At 40.1% G+C, this 11,948-nt stretch overlaps 1 protein-coding gene across 1 annotated transcript; it reads right to left on the bottom strand.

The window, feature by feature from the left end:
• Nucleotides 1-3,571: 3,571 nt before the first annotated feature.
• CASP6 (caspase 6, apoptosis-related cysteine peptidase) lies at nucleotides 3,572-10,763 on the bottom strand. Its single transcript, XM_009701272.1, has 7 exons — nucleotides 10,724-10,763; nucleotides 9,917-9,959; nucleotides 7,893-8,039; nucleotides 7,380-7,456; nucleotides 6,750-6,925; nucleotides 4,445-4,601; nucleotides 3,572-3,869 (listed from the first exon to the last, which is right to left on the bottom strand). The coding sequence occupies exons 3-7, from the start codon at nucleotides 8,006-8,008 to the stop codon at nucleotides 3,631-3,633; spliced, it is 765 nt and encodes a 254-aa protein (XP_009699574.1). The 5' UTR covers nucleotides 8,009-8,039; nucleotides 9,917-9,959; nucleotides 10,724-10,763; the 3' UTR covers nucleotides 3,572-3,630.
• Between the last annotated feature and the right edge of the window lie 1,185 nt (nucleotides 10,764-11,948).

The following is an 11,948-nucleotide window of genomic DNA, read 5'->3' as shown; positions in this document are numbered from 1 at the left end:
AGTTTTACTTCTTGTCACTGATTTTTGAGAAGAGCTAAGACATTCCTACTTTTTGTGTATGAGCAGATAAAGAGATTACTGCTTGGCTCTTTTGAACAGCTGCTGGCACCATTGCTTGAGACTTTCCAAGTAAGTCTTTGAGAAATAGTAGCTGAACTTTCTCTGACTCCTTGGAAGTAGTGTCCATTGACTCAGGTGGCTCCAGTCATGAAGATCACGCTGTGGCTTTATGATAATTGAAAATGCCTTTAGATGCAATAGAAATTATTGCAACCAGATCTCTAAAAGGCCCTTATGACCCATAAGGGCATAACTTCATACAGAGCCTCTTAACAGAACATGTGTGTGTTGAACTAGGTAAATCTTTAAACAGGATGAATTTCTATTGAAAACTCATTTGTACAGATAATCTTTTCATCTCTACCCAGTTTTCTTGCTAACCCCCCAATATGTACCCTTCTTTCTTCACCAGGACTACATTTACCCTGATGCTAAAGACCGGCAGTTCCTCCACTACTTCTATCGGAAATCCAAAACGCAGCATTTTAACGTGGAACGGTATAACAAGCTCAAAGACGACCTAGCAGAGGTATTTAAATACAGTCCTTAAATAACGAGGTAGCTTAAGACTTTTTGAGTAAACTCTCAGCTAACAGAAAATTGACCTCAAGGTTTGCTACTTACATTCAAAACTGTGTATTGCTTATCAGCCAGTTTCAGCTGTTCAAATAACCATATAGTGTTTGCCATTGATCTATAAACTACTTCAGTAAGTCATCAGAAAGAGAAACCATCATGAATTTAATTTAAAACAAGTCAGTCACTTTATTAGCCCTACGCATCCATTTTTTTTGCGTACTCTAATATGTTGCATTTTTGGCCATTTTAATAGAATAGCTGCATTGCTTTTGGAGGCAGTATGTTTGCTGCACTGCTGTGGTAACGCCTCCTCCCTTCCTTGGAAGGAGACTGTCTTGCAGAGTTCAGCATTTGACATCTTAATCCTATTCCTCAGGTAAAAGGCTTAGATTTACAGAATATGGGTGACTGGATGGAAAAGGTGGGGTGTACGCCTAGGAGAAACTTTACGCTTTCTCACAAAGACCACAGCAGATCTCTTGCTCCTCAACTCTTGCTCCCCCATCCCATCTCACCAGCCCCGTGTTCAATGTCTCATAAAAGAAAACTGAAAATACCTCTGATTTTAGATCTAAGACCTGTGGTTCAGGGTATCATTTCATGAGCCAAGTTTGACATAAGGCTAGAGTTTAATGCTTTTTCAGTAGCCTGTGAGTAAGAATTTTGTAATTGTAATTTCAGGAAAATGATAACTTTGGGCTGTGGGTGAGCGGGTGGATGGGCCCAGCACGTGCTTCTCTCTGGAAGACTGAATGACCCAAGCAGGTCTGTAAATGTTCAGCGTCCTCCATTTGATTAGTTTGGTTTCTTGCCCAAGACCAACGCCTCTGAGAAAGGAAAGATAGTGGATGTGTGAAAGAGGAGGAGAAAACGGAGGGCTGCAGAAGGATGAACTCTCACTCTTTCTTGCACTGGCAGGCAGAAGAATCCCTGAGGCGTCTGCGCCAACCTCTGCACCTGAGGCTTCCAATCCAGGAAATCAGTGACAAGGACTGACTTTGGTTTTGTATATATTACCCTTTCAAAGCTGATATGAACATTTACTCTATACAAACTGGATATTTTTCACCGCTATAGTTTTGAAAGTTGCAATAAATATCTATAAAAATGATTTGGTTGCTTGACGGTTTGGGGTTTTTTCTTTTTTTTTCCTTTTTTTTTTTTCTTAAACCCTATGAAGACACTACTGAAGCAAATTTCTTCAGATGTTTTTCAGATCTCATTAGTAAGATGGAAGCATTCTGCCTACTGGTAAAATGACGGGGATGTTTTATAGAACAAGGGCTGGTTGTCTGGTACCATTCGCTGTAGCACAGTAGTAGCGCATAGAATAATTAACACTTGCATTGAGTATTAAGGATTTTTTTCCTGAAATTACTGTGTCGTTTTCCCTCGTCCTATGCATTGACTCTCTTGGTGTAACACCACTGGTGGAGGTTAGACTTGCATCACAAGTAAGCTTTTTTAGTAAATACTGCTGGAAAAGTAAGATACGTCAAACCCATTTACTATAAAATTTATGTTTCACTGTTGCATTTTATTGAAAGAATTTATCAAAACATTCAAACATACATGATTTATATAAAGCTTAAAAGTAGCCACAGTAAGATTTAACATCTCTGACTCAGAACATAGTATATGGAAAGATTTAACTAAAGTAGAGCCAGTAAATCAATTACTTTATACCCAGGGAAGTGGATCAAGACAGTTTCTCAGCTTGGGTTCTCCATTGTCCCCCAGAGTTAGGCATATGTACCAGTAATGTAAAAAAAGAAAAAATAAATACTTGCTTCTAGTTGGTATCATTGAAATTACTGATGCTGCAGTAGTAACAATCCTATGGTGAAAAGTCCTATGGTGATGAATGCAGTGCCACTTTTACGTACATAATGACAGAGTATGGCTGATCTCCTCTGGGGCCCAGCGGAGGAAGAGGCTGATCCAACACCAAGGCGTGAAGTATTAAAGGTTTGTATATATCGTATTTTGCAGAGCTGCCTACAGAGGTCCAGGAGTTGTAAGTGAGCCTGGAACCTTGAAATGATTGGCTTTAGCTTTAGAGATGCGTACAAGGTGGGTTTACCCAAAGTCACCCTAAGCTAGCTGTCCGTGGCCTCATTTCACTACTGATTGCTTTTCTCTTGAGGATGCAAAGCACCAGCAAGCTGTGATTGTGCCCCAAACATAAATGATGTACAAGCAAAAAGAAGCCCTTTATATTAATGTTACAATTGTACTCAAGGAAAGAAGTTCCTTTTTAGTGTTGAGAGAAAAAAAAAGTCTAAAAGAGATGCGTACAAGGTGGGTTTACCCAAAGTCACCCTAAGCTAGCTGTCCGTGGCCTCATTTCACTACTGATTGCTTTTCTCTTGAGGATGCAAAGCACCAGCAAGCTGTGATTGTGCCCCAAACATAAATGATGTACAAGCAAAAAGAAGCCCTTTATCTATATTAATGTTACAATTGTACTGAAGGAAAGAAGTTCCTTTTTAGTGTTGAGAGAAAAAAAAAGTCTAAAAAGCTCAAGAAATCCACAGAAATTGGAAGGTGGATGCTGCTGTCCACAGATTTAAAAAGTTGCCCTACAAACATAGCTCCTGTAAACTGTGCTCTTGGAGCAAGACAAACATAATCAAATACAACATTTGAAATGTTCTGGAAATAGTAAAATGTGCCATAGTTAAACAGCAGTCAAGAAAAAAACTTTTAAGAAAAAAAGTAATCTAGAGTACCAATTTCAATAAAATCTGAGCACCTCGTAATAGTTTTGCACCAGTCAGCTTTTCCCAAATTCCCTGAGACAGAGCTGTAAAATACTAGCTTTAAAATTGCTTTAAGATTTTAGAAACTATTATGTATACAAACTATAATGTTTGACCCCAGTGTTTTTGCAAACAATCTTGTAGAATATTAGTCTGCTGTACCGAGATGGTGTGTTTTTTCACTTCTGCAGTGAGTACCAGTTAATGGTTGTCATTGTTAAATAACAATCTACTTAGATTTTGGATGAAAATACAATTTTTTAGTTAACATTGAGGCAAAACAAGGAATCTGTTTTTTTCCTATAGCATTAGTGTCTCTGCACATACCCACTTTGCGATGAGATACTTTCCTGTTAACGACAGTAAGAAGTTCTGTGAACTCCAAGGAAGAGCCGTGCTTCCGAAGTGCCTCACACAAATCTTGAATGTACCAGGAACCATTTACAGTTTCACGATGAGAAAAGTAACCTGTTGTAGAACAGGAACATAAAATTATATCCAAATGTAAGTAGTGATGCCACATGAAAAAATACTTATGCGAGTTACTGTTTGCTAGCTGCACCCGTAAGGGATTACTAATGGGTGTAAATCTTACTTTGCCAATTATGTAATTTCACTGAGAATTGTTGATGGAAAATGGCTTTGAGATCACTTACAGCACTCAGCTCAGAGGAGCACAGTTCAGGGACTAGTAGCTTACAGGACTGTATCTGCACATTACAAGAGAGCACGTGGTGCAGGGAAACTTATAAGCCACCAGAATCCTACAGTCCTGGAAAAGAACGGAATGCTTGCTGTCAGCAGGCAGCTCAGCAGCAAGATTGATGTGAATGTTTCTGCTTGGCAAATTAACTGCAAGCTTGATCGTTTATTTTCACTTTTTCCTTAACATGTGAGGCTCTTTCCCAGACAAGTTGTCACTTATCAGACATGTAAAACAGATGACCTGGAACTGTATTCATTATTTTGACTGCAAAATGAAGAACTGTTCAAGCTTGTTACAGTGAAGCATGAGACATCAGATGTAAAATATTAGAACTTACCTTGGGCCACTGAGTAGCACATGATAAAGTCGGCACCAGCAGGCAGGGTATAGACACCAGCGGCATCCACTTCAGTCTCATTGACAGTGGATTCATTGCTGCTGTCTGTTGAATCCTGAGCAATGACTGGATCATCATGTTTATCACCTCGACATGCCTGTTGGTGAGAAGTATTGATAGGTGAACTTGGCAGAGGTGAAAGGCTATGTTAGTATGATACTTCTGACCCTAACCAGAGGGGGCTTCTCTTCAGTGAGGTGTTCCACATTACCATGAGTCTGGATTCATAAAGACCCATTTACTTCTTTATCAGTTCAACTATCGGTGACAAAGACCAGTGAAAGCTCTTAGATGATCACAGAATTCCTGAGATTGGAAGGAACCTCTTGAGATCACCTAGTTCAACCCCCCTGGCTCAAGCAGGGTTAGCTAGAGCAGGTTATCCAGGACTATGTCCAGTCAGCTTTCGAGTATCTTCATAGCTGGAGACTCCACAATCTCTCTGGGTGACCTCTTCCAGTGTTTGACCACCCTCACGGTAAAAAAGTGGTTTCCTGTGTTGAGATGGAATTTCATGTGTTTAAGCTTGTGCCAGTTGCCTCTTGTCCTGTCACTGGGCACCACTGAAAAGAGCCTGGCTCCCTCTTCTTCATTCCCTCCCACCAGGTGTTTATAACATTGGTAAGATTCCCCTGAGCCATCTCCTCCAAGCTGAACGGTCACAGCTCTCAGCCTCTCCTCATATGAGAGATGCTTGTCCCTTAATTATCTTTGTGGCCCTTTGCAGGACTCACTCCAGTAAGTACTGGGGAACCCAGAACTGGACACAGTACTTCAGATGCAGCCCCAGCAGTGCCGAGTAGAGAGGAAGAATTGCTTCCCTCAGACCTGTTGGCAAGGCAGCGTTGAATAATGCTCTGAAGCACGGCTATCATTACATGCGGTTACACTTCTGCTCTTAGTTCAGTCTCAAATGTGTTAGTTGAGGGAGGGGTGTTTTGTGAGAGGCCAGCAAGCGAGCCCGGTATTGTCAGTGTTGCAGAAAGGCTATACATGGAGGCTAGGAACACACTCAAAATATATAAAGTAGGTAAGGAGCATTACTTTAAGAACTATCACTAACAAGAGAAACATTAAAATCTTCTTTCATTTACAGTGATGAAATTCCATCCTTGCTGTTTCCTCTGATTTCCAAAGGTAAATGTTGTACCAGTTGTGCTGTAAAAGAACTGGGTTGATGAACTGAACTAAGTTAGTTTGTTTTTTTGATGAATATCTATTATAAATGTTTCCAAGTATTACTTACAACTTAAAATTGAAATATGTAAATATTTTCCCATCTTTGGCACCTGGTTAAAAAAAATCAAAGCTGAATGAGTCCTAATGAAAGATGAATTAACAATGTGCTGATTCCTGCAGTGGCCTTGTGCCTAAGGAAGCTTTCATTTGGAAAAAAAAACAAAACGGTAATTCTTAGAATTACTCTATAAACTACTGCAGTTACAATCTGCTGAAGGCCAGGTCTTCACATGAGTTTGCTAATTGTAATCTGGATAAAGCCCCGTGTAACCTGGTTTGACCCCATGACTGACTGCTTTATACAGGAGGCTGGACCAGAGACCTCCTGCGTTCCCTTCCAACTTGCGTTATCCTGTGAACCAAGAAGTCAAACAAACAGGAGGTTACATATGGGCTTTATTTGACCACTCAGCACAAACAGTATTTCTGAGACAATAAAGCCTTAAATTCATTCTTTAAATTCTACAGAGATGCCAAGTATTAGTCATAGACGGAAAAGAAACAAAAACAACCAAACAAAAAACCCACAAAACACCCCCACAAAAAACAACTGTAAAGATCAAGTAAAGGGACTTGCCTGGAAGGAAGCAGTCAAGGTAAGGAGGTTTGATAGCCTTCTACAGCCTAGCCTGGGGCTCTGAGGTGTAAACAGTAGGAACTGAGCTGAGGCTGTACACAAGTTTCTCAAAAAAATGGTACTGTCTTCTCTGCCATTAAATACACACTGACAGCCAATCCGACATGGGCTTAATTTGGGTTGCTCTTCATAAAATGACTTCTTACTAAATACAGCTAGAATCATATTAACACTGGCATACATAAAAGTTTTTTAAAAAGAGAAGAATCCTTGTCTTAATGCCTTTAAGGAAAAGTTTTCTATACCTTCTTTGCTAAAGATGCAAAAACTTTCCCTTGTGGAAAGACTGTATCAGGAAAACTGAGTTCTGTATTACAAGAAGACATAGAGCAGTGTTAACTCCGCTGAATTCAGAACCGGACATCTTACCTGAATGATAAATATCTTCGGTTTTCCTACCAGACTCTGGCACTTGTCTCCTCTGAACATGTCTGTGATTGTCTCAATTTTGATTTGGGCATCATACGCATAAACATGATCATTCTCGCCATGACTCAGGTACACACAAACAAAGCAGTCGGCATTACTGTGGTCATCCTTAGAGGCTGAAATAATCAAGTTGTGTTTAGATGACTAAACAGTGATCTTCAGCTTTAAAAAACCTGTGCGTTTGTATTGTATCATTTAATCTCTGATCTGTCCTTTTTCAAATGAACCCTATGTTCAGAGAGTATAATGCTGCAGAGATTTGAAGGTGCAATGATTCATGCATGGCTGAAGGTAAGGGCCACCAAAAGTAAACAGAAGAATGTCAGTAACTTCTCCCAGTTGCAGGTACTTTCTTTCGGCTCTTAGCAACTTCATTAGTTCTCTTCACAGAAGCTTCACTTACATTGCAATAAAATAATCTGAAGTTTAACCCTTAAGTCCTCCTAATGTTAAAGAATTTCTTTGTGCACAACGATTATTTTAATTTAGATGAACAGCGAGAATGGAAGAAAAGATAATCTGGACATTCTGCTACAAATAGTTAGAGGTAACCAATATACAGCCTCCTACCTTCATAAATTTTCTCCAGCACATCTTCTGCTTTCAGATCATCAAAATGTCTGACTTCAAATCCAAGGTCTGTCAAACTATTGTTAAAACATCAGTATTAGTAAAAATCTTGCTCAAATTATATGTCAGTTGCCACCAACTCAGTTGCTTTCCCTGTGAGAGAATGAGTATTCATGTTTATACATTTTTTATTAAAAAAACTACTAAAGTTGATTTTGAACGCAAACTGGTGCCAAGTGCAGGTGTGATACCTAAACTTACTTCAGAGACTTTGTCCTGAGAGAGCTCTGGACTCACCGAAATCATAGGACTTGTGCCAGCAGTTTCTGTGACTTAAAGGAATGCGCCTTGAAGCTTTTTTATTACGGCTTTCTTTGCCAAGGTCACATAGGTGCTTATGTCTGCAAAATCTTTTGTTCTATGCTTAAACATAAGATTTAGGTAACTGCTTATTTGACCATGATTTCTGAAGTTTACCTTTTTATGGTTTAGTAGAGAAACCAAGTTTCTTACCTGCGTTTCAGATTGTTTCTATCTGCAAGAGTCCCACGTCTGTCTGGCAGCCTTAAATGCCAAAAAAAGTGCTCGTGATTGAAGATTAACGCAATTCCTCTTCTTTGATGGTTCATTTTGTATTGCACTGCAGGATCAAGCGTTTGTCTGTTGCCAAAGATGGAAAGCATTCTTGATAAGTTAATGGCTAATTAAATTCCCTTCCTGTATTCCTGCTAGCTGAGATTTTTTTTTAAATTGACTAGAGGCTTGGAGGATCCAGTTTCAGAAGACAGGACCTCAAAATGTGCAATATTTTAGGAAGAGCCTAAATCGCTAGGTCTTTTTGAAAAGCTTGGGCATGTTAAGCAAGTAAAAACAAGTGTTGGCTGTGTACTAGGCTCTATGAGGTAGGCTGAACAGTTTCTCTACAACGTATTTGTTTTTTCTCCTGTCAGGAGGCCGTCTCATTAGTAACACAGTAAGGCATGTAACAGCGCGCTTTAGATTTGGCTCTAATTCTCCATTAACTAAATATTATTTTAACATAATTGGATAGTGCATATGTACTTGTTTGGAATTGTGGCTGAGATTTGCTTCAAGTTCTAACTAAACCAAGTGCTGCATCGTAAGCAATAGACTATAAACTGGAGATGAGGTGGTATGCATTGTGTATCTTGCAAAAGGAGAATGAATTAGTATTATTGACCCTAACAAAATGAAAGCTATGACAATACAACCATTCATCTAAGTTTTTAGCAACCAGCCAACAAAATCCTGAAGCTGAAGGACAGTGTTGTTCTGAAGGACAGAACAAATGACCTTACCCAGTGTCCAAGCAGAGGACTTTATCACGGCAATAAACATACGGAGCACCTGTGTGTTTGGAGTAGCATTCAGCAATTTTATTGTTTTATGAGCAAAACGGAACATAGGAGTCTGGGATAGCATGCTATGGTCTGTACCTTTGGACCCAAAAGGTCGTTTTCAAGTGTTGGCATGGCTGTATTTCAAGAGATGAAGCAGACAATCTTACCGCTTTTGTAGACAGAGATAATTGGTGCCGAAAACAGAAACTAAACCACTTCTGGCAATAGACAAGGCCAGTGTTACAGGTGCACAGAGTTAACAGTCCAGGTCATGCTGCCCTAGGACTGGCTCTAGTCAGAGCTGTCATTTTTGGCATGTTACTGGTTTTTTCTTGCTATGGGATGTTCAGTTTTGGTGCAATTGGTGGAAGAAGTCCCTTAGAACATTTGCCTGCAGGCATTACTTAAAGATCGTAGTTTCGTCAGCAAAATGCTTTTGTTTCACTGCAAAATGACCAAAGTTATCCATAAACTATTTCTGCTTCTCTACTTTATTACGAACAGCCCCTTAATAAAACACGGTTTTGTAATGTCTTTAGTGCTGTAATTATGAGTGATATTTCACCTGTACCAGTACCAGAGTTTATTCAGATTTTGGCAATTTATCTTCCTTAAGATTTGGCTAGATGTAAGGCTAGTAGGGATTTTGGACAGTTAGGTCCCTGGATCCTGTGAATGACCAGTAAAGGATGGTTCCCTAAATAGTTCTTCCTCTGCTCAGCTGTATTCACTGAGTGGGTGAGGCAAAGGAAGTTGTCAGGCAGGTACTTTACCTTGTCTAGGGCTAGATGATGTTGTAAGGTGGAGTAGGAAAAATTAATGGAATCACTATGCCATCATCCTTTCATTGTCCTTTCACTCTCCTTCTAGAGGAGTATATTCCTGTGCTGCACTCCATCACTTAGTCTGCCCAATTGTTCTTTAGATTGTGATGGTATTTTTGCCAGAGTCTCTGCACATGGCCTAACATTAAAGGAGTCCACTCCTAAGAGTCCCTTCTGCATGCCTTCATGATAAGAAGGGTGGTTCTACATCTGGTGTAACTAAAACTAGAAATGTGTTCTATAAGTGGGTGGAGTCGAGTTGAATAATCCAGTCACGTTCTTAAAAATCAAAAACCCTGCACTGACCTCAATGCCATGGGCCATCTCTCTGTCATGGCCATCAGAACTTTACCTTCTATCAAGTGCATCTACTTCTGTGATGTTCTGATTCCCATCTGTTAGAGAGATCAAAAAGTGATTTTAGCCACTAAATCATTCCTCAGAAAGAAACGATTTGAACTTGTGCATCCAGCCTTAAAGTTTAGCTGTTAATGTGAACCGAGAGCTCATTCATGCACCAGGTAAGTAGGCATGCAGTTAAACAGCTTCATGAGCGTTTGTCTGCACCCACCGCTTTTGGAGGCTGTTCTTAAAGGTCTGACTCCAACAGTCTGACTGTCAGGTGGTCAAGACATGCATATAACATATCTGGCTGTGTATCTATCGATACAGGCATATTCAGAGATCATGATTTTATATAACGAGCTGGCTGTATTTATTTAAGCAGAGTCTTTAACTCAATAGTTATGATTTTACGTAATCTAAGAATACATTGGTATTCCTTTTATTTCAGTAATGTTGCTAATGCAAAGCTGAGCATTCTCTTTGAGGTTGGATGCGGCCTATGAGCCATAGTAGGTAGTGTAACTATGTATAGCTAATGACCACTGAGAAGATGCAAGGTTTATACCTTTTCTTCTGCTAAACTATATAGACCTAAGTATCTCCAGTAAGAGAATGCACATAAAGGTAACACGGTGGGAACAACAGGGAACGTGCACATCTTGGGAGCACGCAGAACTAAAGACTTGCAGACGGTTAGGCCAAAGTATTTATTCCTTTTGCTTAAACACCTCAATGGGCTATAAAATCACAGCTCCCACTACCACTGATGGAGACTAACTACCAGTTTATGAAAGCTTATACTACTATACTGTACCTGTGGTGGTTAATGTAGGTCTGCTATCCAACTGGACGTGGCCTGCAATTATAAGAGAATGTATACATGTATTTTACAAACCACTCTGTATATATGATACTACCTTTTCACATCTGTTTTTCACATCTGATTAAAGCCTTTTGCAAAACAAACTAAAATAGCTATGTATTGATAGAGAAGAAGAGTTCCTAAAAACATTAGAACAAACTTGCAAGAAAGCTAGCCTTGGCTTTAGAAGCTGTTATGTTGAACACCATAGCACAGGAGAGCAGGGGGTAGCTCAGAGGAAGTCACGTGCTTCCAAGTGTTCCTATTTACAGGTAAACTTCCCACTGGCAAATACTGCTCATACTTTCAGGTGTTGAGTCTTACGGTTATCACTAGTAACCTGAACGCACAAAAAAAGCTACTTCAGTTTGCTTGAAACATAACAGGTAGGTCAGATTAATGACAGAAATGCTGAAAAATGATTGTAAATGAAAGCCAGCAACACCACCTCTGCCTGTGACTGTTGAGAAGGAAGCTGGAGGTCTTTAGGAGTGCATCTGTATGTTTAAATTTACACTTGTGGATCCGCGGTCTGGGTGATGCTTTTGCCTCAACTTCATGGGAGGGGGGTAATCCACACCCCCAAAAGACAACAGACCATAAAAACATTATAGTCATCATACTCTCCGACAGAAAATGCTGTCATGTGGATGCAGGAAGAACGGAATTCCTGAGCCAGGGGAAACTGGGGTAAGATGGTTTTCCTGTTCTTTCCAGCCTGTTTAGGTCTCAGTTTTCAGCACTGCCAGTGTCATACTGTGCCTTCATTCAATTAAATGCTACTTTAATTATTATGACTTATGAAAAGCTTTCTGCTTGTCTTACACAGGCTTGTTTTAAAAACTGATTGCTCTCGATGGGACTGCTTCTCTTAAATCTCGTGACGACGGTTTCAAAGGAATCAAAAATCAGGTACGCACTGGGTCACACTGGGCTCCCACCGCATCTTTCCCTGGATACGTTTTAATCTCAACCGGTCTGCCCTTTGGGCCAAAGGACGTGGCATTTGGAAAATACCAGTAACCAAATGGTACCCAAAAATAAAGTGTATGTAAGCTTAACTGCGTCCTTGTCCGCCACCACCTGAACCCCGACTACCCACCGTCTTCTCCCCTCTTTTTAACGATGCCAGCTGTTTTTCTTCCGCGCTAAGCAAGCAGCCCGCTGGCCGCGCCGC

This window comes from Cariama cristata, unplaced genomic scaffold (genome assembly GCF_000690535.1).
Source record: "Cariama cristata isolate BGI_N322 unplaced genomic scaffold, ASM69053v1 scaffold19875, whole genome shotgun sequence".
Classification (NCBI taxonomy): Eukaryota; Metazoa; Chordata; class Aves; order Cariamiformes; family Cariamidae; genus Cariama; species Cariama cristata.
This window is presented reverse-complemented; position numbering and strand designations above follow the sequence as displayed.